The sequence below is a fragment of the Bison bison genome, unplaced genomic scaffold, assembly GCF_000754665.1.
Source record: "Bison bison bison isolate TAMUID 2011002044 unplaced genomic scaffold, Bison_UMD1.0 scf7180017863882, whole genome shotgun sequence".
Taxonomy (NCBI): domain Eukaryota; kingdom Metazoa; phylum Chordata; class Mammalia; order Artiodactyla; family Bovidae; genus Bison; species Bison bison.
Genome location: NW_011494454.1, coordinates 74,862 through 91,273, shown reverse-complemented (window position 1 = coordinate 91,273; position 16,412 = coordinate 74,862). Strand labels below are relative to the sequence as shown.

Here is a 16,412-nt window from a genome sequence, read left to right as displayed (position 1 = left end):
GCGACAGAGGATGAGATGGCTGGATGGCATCACTGACTTGATGGACGTGAGTCTGAGTGAACTCCGGGAGTTGGTGATGGACAGGGAGGCCTGGCGTGCTGCGATTCATGGGGTCGCAAAGAGTCAGACACGACTGAGCGACTGATCTGATCTGATCTGATGGCAAAAGCAAGAGAGAAGGCAATGGCACCCCACTCCAGTACTCTTGCCTGGAAAATCCTATGGACGGAGGAGCCTGGTGGGCTTCCGTCTATGGGGTCGCACAGAGTCGGACACGACTGAAGCGACTTAGCAGCAGTAGCAGCAGCATGGCAAAAGCATGCAAAATACAAAAAGTTATAAAAATGAAATAAGGTATACTACTGAGTAGGGATATCCTTATTTTAAAATTCATGCACTTTTTTAGAAGAATAAAATATATTTGACATAAAGCATTATGGAACTTAAGACATAATGATTTGATACATTTATATATTGTAATAGGTTTGCCATTTTAATGATAGTTTACATCTTCATAATGTTACATAATTATATTTTCTTTTTTTGTGGTTGTAATAACTAAGATCTAGTCTCAGCATGCTTGATGATTATAATATTGTTGTCTACAATCACTGTTCTGTACCTTATGTCTATAGTACTTATTTACTCTGAGATGCAAGTTTGTACCCTTAAAAGCATCTCTTTATTTCTCCCAGCCCTTAGCCCCTGGTAACCACTACCATATTACTCTCCTTTATTAAAAGTCTGACCTTTTTAAGTTTCCTCAAACAAGGGATTGGTGTGTGTGCTTAGTCACTCAGTCGTGTCCGACTCTTTGCAATCCCATGGGCTGTAGCCTGCCAGGCTCCTCTGCACGTGGGAATTCTCCAGGCAAGAATACTGGAGTGGGTTTCCATGCCCTCCTCGTACAAGGGATATCATACAGTATTGGTCTTTGTCTTTTCAAAAAGATAAACAAAAATGACAAACTTTAGCTAGACTAACAAAAGAAAGAAGAAGACTCATAAATAAAATTAGAAACGAAAGAGAAGACATTAAACTAAAATCACAAAAATACATAAGGTCATAAGATACTGCTGTGTAGAATTATACACCAACAAATTATGTACCACAAAGAATAGATAAAGTCCTAGAAATACATAATATGTCAAGGCAGAATCAGGAAGAATTAGAAAATCTGAATAATTATAATGAGTAAAGATACTGAACCAGTAATCAAAAATTTCCCAACACAGAAAACACCAGGACTAGAAGACTTCACTGACACATTCTATAAAATATTAATATTTACTGTTGTTCTTGAGTCACTAAGTTGTGTCTGACTCTTTGTGACTCCATGGCTAGTAGCATGCCAGGCTACATGGGGTTTTCCAGTCAAGAATACTGAAATGGATTGTCATTTCCTTCTCCAGGGGATCTTCCCAGATCAGGGATTGAAACTGTGTCCCCTGCTTTGGCAGGCAAATTCTTTACCACTGAGCCAACAGGGAAACCAAATTATACATTCTTTTTTTCCTCCCTATTTGTGTATGTATTATAAATTCTCAACGATCTTAGTTTAACTTAGAATAAAATTTATTTCCTGGTCCATAGGTCCTGGTCCTTAGAAGTATATGAATTTCAGAATTTGGAGGAAAGAATTCTGAAAATTTTGGAGGAATTTGATGCTGGTGACAATTAAAATCTAAAAAAAAAAACAAACTACAATGTTCCTTCAAGGTCAGGGAACTGCATCCACCATGTCACACATGGAAATGGTCATCACTGCATTGTTGTCCAAGCTCTTTAACTCGGAGATCCCCATGGCCACACTGACTTCTGAGCCCATTCTCAGCTCTTCCTTGGAGGCCACAAGCAAAGTTATATCAACAAGGGGAAAGACTATATGACCAAAAATGCCCCCCACCCAAAGGGTTCTCTCCTAAGATAATTTTCCCAGGCTTTATAAATGGCTTCTAAATTGCAGGGTTCTTTCTTATTTTGGGTTCTAGGAACCCTAGGTATCCACTGGTTGGAACTCGAGGGTTCTTAAACTCCCCTGGGGTAGGGACATTTAACATGCATATGTGTGATTTTTTTTTCTTCTACTGAAGTATAAACATTATCAGAATCAAAATAATATTAAAGGAAGATTTTCATCTCTGTACATCAAAGAACTGTAAGTACCATTAGTTCAAATATGGTTGATGAAAATTGTATGAAACTTATCGTGAAGTCTTTCATTGGAAAAGACAGTAAGTTAATATCAGTTTTGCTTTTTCAACCTGAATCTCTTTAGTTCTCCCAGCTGATTCACTTGTCAAGTCTTTTAGGAGTTGCACGGTTACATTTCAGAGACTGCTTAAACAGTATGGACCTCATTTTATAAACAATAATATGATTATCTGAAGAAAATATGAATTTCTCCTCCAAATATGTCTCTGTAAACTTGTAATATGGAGAAGGCAATGGCACCCCACTCCAGTACTCTTGACGGAAAATCCCATGGACGGAGGAGTCTGGTAGGCTGCAGACCATGGGGTCACGAAGAGTCGGACATGACTGAGCGACTTCACTTTCACTTATCCCTTTCATGCATTGGAGAAGGAAATGGCAACCCACTCCAGTGTTCTTGCCTGGAGAATCCCAGGGACGAGGGAGCCTGGTGGGCCGCCGTCTATGGGGTCGTACAGAGTCGGACACGACTGAAGCGACTTAGCAGCAGCAAACTTGTAATATAGTTTAAAAAGCCAAAGAGAGGAAAGTAGTAATTCTGAGACTATGAAGCTTCATAGAGACTAAAGTGGGATCTCTGTCAGTCCCTCATTCAGACACATCCCCACATAGCATGAAGCTCATCAGTACTTACTCCAAGGGTTGAGAATCATTGCTTCAAAAACTTTTCCTAAAAAATTAAACAGGAGAGAAGGAACATTTCTAAACTCATTCTACAAGGCCAATATTACACCTTGATATCAAATACAAAAGGACATTCTAAGTAAAGGAAACTATATGCCAATATCCAGGGTAAATATATATGCAAAAATTTTCATCCAAATATCAGGAAACCAAATTCAACAGCACATTAAAAAAATTATATACCATGACCAAGTGGAATTTATCCATAGGATGCAAAGATGGTTCAACATCCAAATCAATAGATGTAATACATTGCATTAATACAATAAAAGATAAAATAACTTGATTATCTCAAGAGATGGAAAATAACATTTGACAAGATAACATCCTGTCCTGATAAAACCTCCTATATATTGGGTGTAGAAAGACCTCAACATAATAAAGACCATATATGGTAAACTCAAAGCTAACATGATCAACAATGAAAATTTGAAAACTTTTTCTCTAAGATCAGGAACAAGACATGGATGGCCTCTCACACTCATTCAACATAGTATTAGAAGTCCTAGCTAGAGCAAGGAGGCAAGACAAAAAGATAAAAGGTATCCAAATCAGAAAAGAAGAAGTAAAATCGTCATTCTTTTTTTTTTTTGGTGGATGACATAATTTTTTTGTACAGATAATCCCAGAGGTTCAACTAAAAACCTGAACTAGTCAACACATTCAGTAAAGTTATAGTATAAAAAATCAACATACAGAAATTAGTTGCATTTTTCTATGCTAATAATGAAACATCTAAAAAAATTATGCTATTTACTATATGATCAAAGATAATAAAATAACTAGAAATAAACTTAACCAATGAAGTGAAAACTCTGCACAGTTATAAGCCTTTGTTGGAAGAAATAGCAGAAAAAACAAATAAATGGAAAAACATCATGTATTCATGGATCATAAGAGATAATACTATTGAAATATCCACACTGCTCGATGCCAGCCAGAGCATCACACCTACCAATTTCAAATTATACTACAAAGCTGTAATATTTAAGACAATATGCTATTGGCCTAAAGATAGACAAATAGAACAGTGAAAGAGAATGCAGGGTCCAGAATTAAAACAGCATTTATAGTCAATATTTCACAAGGAAGACAAGAACACCTAATTGGGAAATGTTAGTCTATTCTTTGTCTTCTGAGAAAACTAAGCACTTGCAAAAAAGTGAAAGGAGATCCCTATTGTACACATTTCACAAAAATGAATCAAAGACTTCACATAAGACTAGACAGCATAGTAGTCTTTAAAAAAAAAGTGGAGAGAAGCTTCCTTAATATTGGTTTTGAAAATGATTTTTTTGAATATGACACCAAAATCATGATAGAAGAAAAAAATCAATGATAGGACTATATCAAACTCAAAAGCTTCTTCACAGCAAAAGAGACAATCAACACAATGAAAATACAAGCTACAGAATGGGAGAAAAGTTTTTCAAATCACATACTGAATGAGGAATTGATATCAAAACTATTGATGCATTTTGCCAAAAGTCAATTCTTTCAAAGGTAATGAAAATTTCTGAGAACCTAATAATTAATAGAAAAGTTATTGTTTGAAGGAATAATTTTCTATATGATGAAATCCTCACAATAATTGACTTGGATTCAAATCTTGCTTTACAACTTAATAGCAACAGCTACATTTACTGATTATTATCATTATCCTACTGTTCATCTTTCCTTGTCATTCTCCCTTTCCTTCTAACCTCCCTTCTTACTAACACTATCATGTTCCTGAAATGAGAATGGTGAAATCTTTCAAAATACATGGTTAGGTAGTGAAGAACTGTCACTAATCTTATTTCAGCCTTTAGACACTATGAAAATTACCATAGATAACTCAAACAATTTGCAATCCAAAGAGTTTTCCCTTTGAAAAAGATATCAGTTTAATTTTTCCACCAATAATGAGTAGACTAAAGAATCTCTTAAGAGATCACAAAATAGTTTGCTGAAGATTATTTGCTTCCTATTTAAGTTTTAGCTACATTAAAAACTAATCATTTTAATTTATAACAAATTATATTCTTGCTTTCCTTCATTAGAAATAGAGCCCTATGAACTGAAGAAATTTTATAATTGGACAGTTTTCAGATTCAAGTGGCACAAATTATTTGGTCTTTATCATAATCTGCAGAATTTATGATTCCTATATAGGCAGTGTGCATTTTCTCTGTGTTCATTCTGTCAGGCAGCTATGATGTTGAGACCTACACTCCTTAAGAGAGCTTTGCTGAGGTTTTTGTATAAGGTCAGGGTAAGCAGAAAACACTTGGCCTAATAGACGAAGTTATTCCTTTTATGCTGTAAGCTATAAAACCCTGGGATTTCAAATGAGGACTGGTTTAAAAGCTGATGTGAAGGCAAGGAAATGTTGTATTTGACTGCAAAAATTGTTAGGGCATACATTTATGTTGTCAAAGAATAATTTTCATTTTGTCTAGAGCACAGGTGAACAGAAAATAATTCTAGCTTTTCATCTTGCTCATTTAATTACTGAAACCTTAAGAAATTCTTAATATTAAAATCTTAAATTGTTATTAAATTATATTTTATTTAAATTTTATTAAATTACTTTTATTAACTTAATTTTTTTCTAAAAAAAATTAAAAATTTATTTTTAAATCACTTCATGGGATATCTGCTTTCTAGGAATTTACTGGAGAGCATAATCTTGATGTGTTAGGAAACCAGTCTTGATTCAATTAGGAATTAAATCCAGGTGGCTGGCACACATTGTGTTATTGATAGTATGTAATAGCAGCAAAAAAACAATACTTAATATTTCTTCTAGGCCACTGAGTTTGTGTCAGGGACATTTTGGATGCTTCATATGTACAGTTTTTTTCCCCACAAGAACAATATGAGGTTGGTACTATTATCATGATTTAGTGTGGTCATATCTTTTCCATCCTTGTTTCCTGTATTTCACAGCAACTTGCTAAATGGTGTCCCTTTCTACTCTTCCCCCTTTACAATCCAACCCAGTGACTATATCCTATATAGGTTTTTTTTTTTTTTAATGTGATCAAATCTCTCCCTTGACCCTTTTAAAGTTCTACCTAACACCTTTACTAGATGCTTCAAACTCCTCATAATTCTCTGTCTCCAACTTACCTCTTCAGCATCATCTGACTCTTTACTGAGCCTCTTCCTCTTTTGATGAAACTTGGACTTCTTGGCCACTATTATTACTACTCAACCTGCTTTCCTTTTGTATCCACTTCTGCCCTTATACCTTCAATTATTCCTGAATATCCTTTGGATCTCACCTTAATTATTAATGACTCAGAGATATTTCTGTGATTGCTGTTAGATGTTTCCTTATCATTGTGGTCTTTCCATATTGTAAAAATTAATACACAAGTTTATTACTTGTCTGTATTCTGTTTTTCCAGGTAGAGCATCAAGTGGCAGAAACTGGGTCTCTACCATTTCTCTGCATATTATCACTTACTTTTGGAATATGCTAGTCACTTTATAATTATTTTTAATGAGTGTCTGATGCTTTATTATGCATTAAATGATGAAATCATAATTTAACTGACATATTCTCAAAATCTCCCAGGTATCCCTCTTTTATTCTGAAATGTTAACGAAATTCAGATACTTGTGTTGGTGTGGAATATGAGTTTCTAATTGGAAGTCACTTTAGTTTCCTACATCACTCTCACTGTAATTAAACATTATAAATAAAGAATGCAAAATTATTCCTACTGAAAATGCAAAGTTAAAGAAGCACAACAGAGAAGAGTAGGTGACCTTAGGCAGAGGTTTGGCAGGTTTGCAGTGGAGGCCTCCAATAAATTCAACATTTGGTAGTAGTGGGCAAGGATATTCAAAATCCCAGTAGGATCGAAAGAGCCAAAATTCAGCTTTTCCCATTGTCTCTAATAATGTAGTTGGTCTCCCTGGAAGGAAGGAAAAAAAAAAAAAAAAAAAAAAAAACAAGACTCAGATCAAATGAGAATATTGCCATATATATATATATATATATATATTAGGTAAGTTTTATAAAAGAGATTGGGGGAATGATGTAGCCAAAGATGTTTGAATGTTTCTATTCTTTGATAAAGCAAATATATATGTGTGTGTATAATATATATTAAACATAAAATGTCTGAAAACTGAACTATATAAATAAAAAAAAATTAATGCTACCTGGAAGCTTGTGTTACAAATATGTGTGTAACTCTTCAATCTACATGTCTTCATTTATTAAGACATTTTATGAATTTTCTAGTGACTTTTTTCAAGTTAAAAAAGTTTAGTAAGATGGATATACAATTGTTTAGAGAAGTCCTAAGTGTTTCAATCTGTGGTTTATGACTTTCTGGAGTGTCCTGTACTAGTAATGGACCACAGGATTGTATCTTACCCTATCATGTAATGTTTCTATACATTTTATGAGATTGATGGAACATTTTATATTTTCTTTTCATCATTTTACTTATAATAGACAAATTTCTGTGACTTTATACAAACTTTTATTCCAAGGAAAATTAGGACTTTATGCCATCAACTAAAAACCTGACTTACCTAGTACTTCACTGTAAAACTGGTCCCACTTCTTCTCATTTAACATCTGGAAGTAAAAGTCAAAATAAAGTACATATATCATATTTTTGACCCTCTCCATGAATGTCATGTGATCACTTAATTCAGACAATATAACAGGTACGTAGGATGGTGAGTATGGGAGTTTCCCACTCTTCCTTTCAATTGAATAACCGGGAGTGAAGCGGACACTGTACACTAAAGGTACTTTAAATATCTCAGCCAGCAGCTCTCCACAGGGTCCAACGGTATCTGCAAGGACAACATCAAACCTTGATTCATGTAGTTTTGTCATAAGTTTCTTGTTTGAAATAAGTTCTTTACAGATCTTTAGAGTAAGATCAGAATATTCATCAAATAAGCTTTGCAGTAACAAAGGAAATGTCCAAAATGAATTTGTCAGGTCTGTCCAGTTCCCGACAAAATTCTTCAAAGCATCCTCAAAATCATCTTTAGTTAAAGATACTGAGAAATTCTCAAATTTGATGGCAGATGGTTTGTTGGGATCAATCAAAATGGAAGCTGAAGATGTCAAAACAGTCACCTCATGACCCCTCATGACAAGTTCATCCAGAATTATCTTCATATTCATCCAGTGACTATATTCTACTGGCCACACCAGCACCTTTCCACAACTCCCAGAGCTAAAGTAACAAGTCAGCTGTAGCAGCAGCAGAAGCAAGAGCCGTTTCACAGCCATCATGTTCATATGCAGTACTTCTTTAAAATAACTGTATCTGGCAGCTCAAGCTCATAGCAAAAGAGAAATCAGTCTGGAAGTTAAATTATAACTCCTCCATTTCAAGTAAATACATGATATGAATGGTCAGCAGGTGTGGAGAGCAGCAAAAGGGCAAAGTGTAGAACACTTCCAGATGAGTGTGTTTAATGTTTTGCCAGTGCTATTACTCATCTAAAAGTCAAGGATCTTGTACAACAAATTCACTATGTTATGTAAGAGATAAGACTCGTGTAGAAACAGTAGGAATGAGAGGCACTTTTGTCTGCAGTCTCCTTGACACAGAATTTGAAATAAGGTGACATCTTCAAGATGGAGGGCTAGGAGGTCCCAACACTTGTATCCCTCACAAAAACAACAAAAATAATAAATGAACAAGTACAAACCAATGTAAATTATTTGGGGAAAGTTCTATTATAATGATGAAGGAGTAGAAACCCTGAAGAGGGCAAAGCAAAAACTGAAGATGTCCATGTAAAAAACCATGGGAATGATTTTACATACATAGCAACATCCTTCAGTTCAGACCAGCTTGGCAGCATTAAGGATCCCTCCATCAGGATCTTCCCCATGGAGAGAAAGAGAGCAGGAGAATTCCAAAGAGCACCACCTCTGTAAGCATCTGCAGCCTTTGTTACTGAGGACTTCCATAATCTTCACCAGTGCTGATTTCATTTGACAGAACTGCCAAGAGTTCCTGATGCTGTGTCTTTCCTGAAGCTGGAAATGTCACTGTGGTGAAACCTGAGCTTGGGGCCCCATCACTCCTGTACCCTGCTTTCCTTGGTTGAGATGTTACAGTGCCTTGCCATCTATGAGACTGGAGCTGCTGCTCTGTGTTCTGGCCCCAGGTTCTAAGTCAGTGCTTTTTTTTGCCATAACTAGGGCCACTCTGCTGTTTCCTTGGCCATCACTCTGTATTCCTGAGGGTTCCTGGGTAGTGCTAGTGGTAAAGAACCCATCTGTCAATGCAGATTATATATAAGAAACTCAGGTTCGATCCCTGAGTCTGGAAGATGCCCTGGGGAAGTCCACGACAACCCACTCCAGTATTCTTGCCTGGAGAGCCCCATGGACAGAAGAGCCTGGTAGGCTACAGTCCATGGGGTCACACATAGTTGTACATGACAGAAACAACTTAGTACAGCACTCTGTATTCTTAATCGTGACTTTGACTGGACATACCTAGGCTGAGCTGCTGCTGGTCGACATAGCCTCTCTGTATCCTAAGCCACAGCTTTAATCTATCATGCTGTACCACTGCAGCAACAGCTCCCCATCTAATATTAATATATTAACTACATTGTAATGTGCTTAACAATATAACTATATGCTTGATTTGCATGCTTGCATTTTATATTTGTTAAGGGAAGAAAGGAGAAGAAATGTGTGTTTGCTGTTGTTCAGTCACTCAGTCATATCCGACTCTTTGTGACCAGATGGACTGTGTCATGCCAGGCTTCCCTGTCCTTCACTATCTCTGAGAGTTTGCTCATATTCATGTCCATTGAGCCAGTGATGCCATCTCTTCCTCTGTCGTCCCCTTCTCCTTCTGCCTTCAATCTTTCCCAGCATCAGGGTCTTTTCCGATGATTCAGCTCTTCAGTCAGGTAGCCAAAGTACTGGAGGTTCAGCTTTAGCATCAGTCCTTCCAATGACTATTCAGGATTGATTTCCTTCAGGATTGACCGGTTTGATCTCCATGCAGTCCAAGGGACTCTCAAGAGTCTTCTCCAGAACCACAGTGTGTTTGTATTGTCTTGTATAATTCTTTAGTTATCTTCACCAGTGCTCTTTGGTTGATTATGGTGATTAGAATTGTAGTCTGGGTTTATTTTCTTGAAAACCTGAAAACCTCTGAAAACCTCTCTTTGGCTTTTCCTGTATGTCAGAATTCATAGCAAAGAATTCTTTCTGGGGTGGGGTATAGAGAAATGTATGTATTTTGCCCTCAGTTTTGAAAGATAGCTTTGTTTGACAGAATTTTTGGCTGACAGTTTTGACTTTGAGCACTTTGAACATGACATCCCATTGCCATAGAGCATCCACTGTTTCTGATGAAAAATAAGTAGTATCTTTTTGGAGTTTGCTTTTATGGATGAATAATTTTTCTCAATGCTTCAAGATTTTCTGTCCTTAGCTTTCAACATTTCACTAATGTCTTTATATGGCTCTCCTGTGTTTATCCTACTTGAAATTGGTTGAGCAAATGCAGTGTGTAGATTAATAGTTTTCATCATAATTGGGATGCTTTCAGGCATTATTTTTTGAAGATTTTACTTTACATTTTTCTTCTGGCACTCCCCTTTTTGAGTGTTATTGTTGTTGTATTAGTCACTGAGTCATGTCAGGCTCCTCTGTCCATGGGATGTTCCAGGCAAGAATACTGGAGTTGGTTGCCATTTCCTTCTCCAGGGGGCCTTCCAGAGACTGAACCTATGGCTTCTTTTGTATGTCCTGCATTACAGGCAGATTTTTTCCTACCGAGTCACAGGGTCAACCCCTTGTGTATGTATTGTGCTTAATTATGTTCCACAATTATCTACCCCTCTGTCTATTTTTCTTTACTCTTTTTTTCTCTCTGTTCTTTGGATTATATTGTTGATCTATCTTAAGTTTTCTGGCTTTTTCATCAGTTCTTCAAATCTACTTGTTAAATACCTCCCACCTTAGTGAATTTTTTGTTTCAGATATTTCAATTTTCTACTTCAAAATTTTCATTTGTTACTTCATAAAATATGGTTTCTATCTATTATTTATAGACTCTATTAGGTGGGACATTTTTATTATATGTTTCTTCTTTAAGCATAGTTTCCTGAGGGTAGGTTGTATACTTTCAAGAATGTATCCATTTCTTCTAAATTCTCCACATTGTAGGAATAATACTATTTCCAATAGTTTCTTATGATAATTTATATTTTTTATTTTAGCTTCTTATTTTATATATTTCAGTGTTTTGTCTTTTTTGGTGGTTTCCTTTGGGTCATTGAGCCCATTGAGATTAGCTAATTTTAAAGTTTTTCCTGTTAAAGCCAACCATTAGTACCTCTAACAGGCAGTTTCTTTTGCCTGTTTTTTTCTCCATATAGGTCACATATTCATACTTTTTTATATATATGTTGTGAAGTTATTGTTAAACTTTGCGTTTAGACAATAGAGTGTAGCTACTCTGGATACTGGCCCTTTCCAGCTCCATGTATTGTTACTGGTATTTATTTAGTGACTACATGGACTATTTTAGTGAAGTCTTTTTCCCCTACTGTGTTAAGGCTCTGACATGGTTTCTTGGAGGGTGCAGCCTCGGGGATATTCACATTACTGGGCAGCAGTGATTTTAGTAGGGTGCTCCTTTTAACTGCCTCTTTTCTTACTTTTAGCTTTCACTGATTGCTGGGTGATGAGTAATATTTTCTGATAATATATTGGGAGCATAAATTGCCTCAGAATCTGATCCCAGAAAGTTTAGGCTCTTTTGCGGGCATACTCTTTGAAATCAGCATCTCAGGTGGATTTTTACCTCAGGAAGGCTCTTCAATAGCTGTATCCTTGATAAACTTGTTTGTCAATGGTTTGACCTGTATCTATTATGAGACAACCAGATTTCTTTTAATTGCTTACCAAATTATCTTTCATAGTTTGTTGGCGTTCTTAGATTTGAACTTCCCACAGAAATTTTGAAATAAAGTGAGTTTCTTATGGAATAGCTTAGAGCTCTGTGTTTATGCCCTGAGTCTCCATCTGGTCAAATTCTCTGAACCTTGGCTTCCAGAGCTGGGGAATAATAGTGGCATGCTTCTTTCCGAGTGGCATCCCCACTTTAGCAGTCAGACCATGGCCTCTCTTTTTAGTTTGCCTGTTTCCTCATGGAAACTCCATCCTTTGAATGACCTGGGGAAATGAGTATTTGGAATTTGGTATTCTCAATATGTTGTGCATTAATGGAGCTTCTTCCTATCACTGGGGCTCAGGGAATAAGGGAGATCCCTCTCAGCAACATTTGTCTGAACTTTGCCTCTGTAACACATAACTGTGTGTGTGAGAGAGATATAGAAAGTCAAGCAGCTTGACCCTTCCAAGAAGATACCACGGCACTCAAAAGGGAGCTGTGGGGAGTGAGAACCCCGTGCTCTTTCTGAATCTACCTGGAATAGAGTCTCTCACTCTGAGTAGAGAGGGTGAGAGAGGGAGTAAGTTGAGGTTCAAATACCACAGGCTATCACTCATTTTGCTGTTAGTGTATTTCTGGAACAAATGTATCTTTATTTGCTGTATGTCTTTAGGATAATTTCTTTAAAAGACACTTTAAATAGTTGTCTTAAAAATATTTTTCACTTGTGATGCTTGTTTCATGTGGGAGCTAGTCTGTGGAACATGCTGTACTGCCATTCAGAAATTGGGAGGTTCAAAGTGTTCTTGAAAAGTTTCTCTATATTCTAATGCTTTGACACATTCTGTGTTCTTGTATACATTCAATAAAAGAACAATCAAGGAATTAATAGTAAATTTTAATTCATCAGATAATTTTAATTTAAGAACCAAGAAAATACGTGAAAAGTACAGAAAGAAGCCTGGTTAAAGTTTTAGTCTTGCATTTCTTTTGTTTGTTTTCTGGTATTTCTTAAATGCTGCACAGTGATGAAAGCACAAGGCTTACTTGCTAGGGCCTGGGAGTGGGTGGACAGGAAATAACTATCTAAAGGCTATAGAGTTTAAATACTCTGGATCCAGATACAGGTGACAGTTGCACATCATTGTACATTCATTAACTTAACACAGAATTATACAATTTATTACAGTTAAAAACGTGAATTTCCTGTAACATGAATTTTAACTCAATGGAAAAACGCAAATGGCTACCAAGAGTTAGGTCAGAGGCCATGGTTTTGCAGCCCTTAATTTGTACATATATATATTTGCTTGCTTATTTATGTTAGTTGATTTATAATTTTTTGTTAGTTTCACATGTTCAGCAAAACGATTCAGTATTTTATAGATTATATTTCATTATAGTTTATTATTAGATATTTGGTACAATTCCCCTTGTAAGTGAGTGAAAGTCGCTCAGTTGTGTCTGACTCTTTGTGACCCCGTGGACTACACGGTCCATGGAATTCTTCAGGCTTGAATACTGGAGTGGGGAGCCGTTCTCTTCTTCAGGGGATCTTCCCAACCCAGGGATTAAACCAGGGTCTCCTGCATTGCAGGCGGATTTTTTACCAGCTGAGCTATCAGGGAAGCCCATAATTCCCCTTGCTATTCGGTAGATACTTGTTTCTTTTATGTAGTTTGTTTTGGTTATACTGTATTCTTAATTTGTCCTTCCCCCTTTCCCAGGTAACCATAAATTTATTATCTATGTCTGTAAGTCTGTTTCTACTTTGTATATAGATTCAATTTGTGTTAATTTTTAGATTCAATGTATAATTTATATCTTACAGTATGTGTCTCTCTCTGACTGATTTATATCACTTAGCACAATATTCTCTAGGCCCATCCATATTGCCACAAATAACATTATTTCATTCTTGCTTATGACTAATATTTCACTGTACACATATCCCACATCTTTCTAAGACAGTCATCTGTTGCTGGGCACTTAAGTGACTTCTGTGTTTTGGCTATTGTACTGCTATGAATATCAGGGTGGATGTATCATTTTGAATTACAGTTTTCTATTTTTTTGGATATATACCTAGGCATGGAATTTCTAGATATTGTGGTAATTCTATTATTACTTTTTAAGGAACCTCTATACTGTTTACCATAATGGTTACTTCAATTTATATTTCCAGCAATAGTATATGAAAGTTCCCTTTCTCCACATCTTCTTCAGCATTTATTATTTATAGACTTTTTGATGTTAGTCATTCTAAGCAGTGTGAAGGACACCTCATTGTGGTTTTGATTTCCATTTCTCTGATAATTCAATGTTGAACATCTTGTCATGTGTTGGTTAGACATCTGTATGTCCTCTTTGGAAAAGAAGATCTTTTCTTTGGGTGTTCTGCCCATTTTTTGATTAGGTTCTTTGCTTTTTGATATTGAGCTGTATGAGCTGTTTGTATATTTGGGATGTTAACCCCTTGTATTTTCTTTTTTTATGCTAAATTTGGTCTTTCTTTGTTCTTTTTTTTTCTTTTCTCTAATTGTTTTGTAAGGTAGGTTACATTTGAAATCTTTCTTGTTTCTTGAAGAAGGCTTGCATCATTATGACCTTCCTTCTTAAAATTGTTTTTGCTACATCCCATAGATTTTGTAGAACTGTGTTTTCATTTTCAATTGCTTGTGGTGTTTTCTTTTTTTTAAATTATTATTGTTGACTAACCAGTAGATTAAAATGTGCTAAATTGTAAGAATTCACAAGTATTCATGACATAAAATATATTTTTCAAAGGTCATATTTCTTTTCAGTGTTCCATATTCAAACTGACTAAAAGTTTTTTTAATATAAATTTATTTACTTTAATTGGAGGTTAATTACTTTACAATATTGTCTTGGTTTTGCCATACAAAACAATTTTTGTTTTCTCATTTATTCTTTGATTTCACTGTTGACCCATTGTTTTCTTTATAAGCATGTTGAATAGTGTTAATGTGTTAATTCTTTCCATCTTTTTCTTTTTTGTAGGGGATTTCTAGTTTCATACCATTGTGATTTAAAAGATGCTTCATATATTTCTAGTTTTTGCATGTCTGAGAAATTCTTTTCTTTCCTTCTTTTCCAAATGATAATCTTGCTGGTCAGAGTATCCTAGGTTTCAGGGTTTTCCCATTCAGGACTTTGTCTATAGCAGCACTCTCTGTATGGCTTGCAAAATTTGTTCCAAGAAATCAGCTGATAGACTTATGAGGGTTCTTTTGAAAATATATTTTTTTTTCTTGCTTCCTTAAATTCTGTCTTTATCGTTAACTTTTGCATATTAATTATATGTTTTTTTGTGTCTATTTGGGTTTATTTTGTTTTTTACCCTTTGTGTTTCCTGTGCCTGGAAATCTGTTTCCTTTTCTAGGTTTGGAAAGTTTCCATCCATAATTTTTCAAATACATTTTTGATCCATTTCTCTATCTATTCTTCTTCTATAACCTTTATAATGCATAAATTGGCATGTTTTATATCATCCCCTGGGTCTCCTATTTGCCTTCATTTTTCAAAAATTTCTTTTTCTGTTTGCTGTTCTGATTAAGTCATTTCCATTATTCTGTCTTCCAGATCACTTATTCATTTTTCTGTGTCATTTAGTCAACTATTCATTGCTTCTGGATTGTTCTTTGTCTCAGAAATCGTTCCTTTTTGATCAGTTGAACTTGAAAATGTTTAATTCCTTGTTACAGTGATCTGTGTTTATGTCTATAATTTTTCTTAATTCAGTTAGTATATTTATTACCGCCTTTTTGAACTCAGTGTCTGATAGACAGGTGTCTGTGTTTCTTCCTTTATTCTTTCAGGGGATGTCTCTTGCTGTTCTATTGGGGAATATTTTCTCCAGCTTTCTATTTCACTTAACTTTTTTGTCTCCATGAATTTAGGAGAAATAGTCTTATCATGGTCATGAAATGGCATTTTTATGTGGGAGTGTCCTGGTATAGACTGCCTGTTTCCAGTGTGTTTTTGTTGTGAGCAGTGGTTTAGAAATGAATGTCAGTCACAAGTTTTATCAGTGTGCACTGGGCATTATCACCTTGATAGGGGATGCTGTTGTGGTCAGAGTGTCTAAAGACTGTGCAGGTTGGGAGGCAGGACTTCCTCTCTGCTACATGGCTTTCTGAACTGAACTGAACAGGGCTTTCACTGCCCTGTCAGAGGTAGGGTCTGATCTTTGCTTTTTTGGAGTAGAAGCCCTGGGGTCAGACTCAGTTCAGTCGCTCAGTCATGTCCAACTCTTTCTGACCACATGGACTACAGCACCCCACGCCTCCCTGTCCATCACCAACTCCCAGAGCTTGTTCAAACTTATGTCCATCAAGTGGGTAATGCCATCCAACCATCTCATTCTCTATTATCCCCTTCTCCTCTTGCCTTCAATCTTTCCCAGCATCAGTAAATAGTGAGAGTGGGTCTGGTAAGAATTTTACAACCTTGAGACATTCTTTTGATTTACTGTATTTTTTTTTTAAATGATGCGGCAAAGATTGTAATTGGAAGAGTAATAATATCATTTACAGAAATTAGAAAGACTTGAAAAGAAGCAGACTGACCATTCTTCTAGTTGGCCACGACTTT

The 16,412-nt window shown here is 35.8% G+C and overlaps 1 protein-coding gene across 2 annotated transcripts in view; it reads right to left on the bottom strand.

The window, feature by feature from the left end:
- The window catches only part of LOC104984106 (UDP-glucuronosyltransferase 2B31-like), a 22,469-nt gene extending 14,179 nt beyond the window's left edge, over positions 1–8,290 (bottom strand). The window contains exons 1-3 of one of the 2 annotated variants that reach the window (XM_010833725.1): positions 7,997–8,233; positions 7,435–7,480; positions 6,658–6,806 (exon numbers count right to left, since the gene is read on the bottom strand). In XM_010833725.1, coding sequence (XP_010832027.1) covers positions 6,658–6,806; positions 7,435–7,480; positions 7,997–8,161 — 360 coding nt within the window. In that variant the 5' untranslated portion in view covers positions 8,162–8,233. Of the gene's footprint in view, positions 1–6,657; positions 6,807–7,434 lie in introns of both variants that reach the window. The other variant, XM_010833724.1, reaches the window with a different exon arrangement.
- Between the last annotated feature and the right edge of the window lie 8,122 nt (positions 8,291–16,412).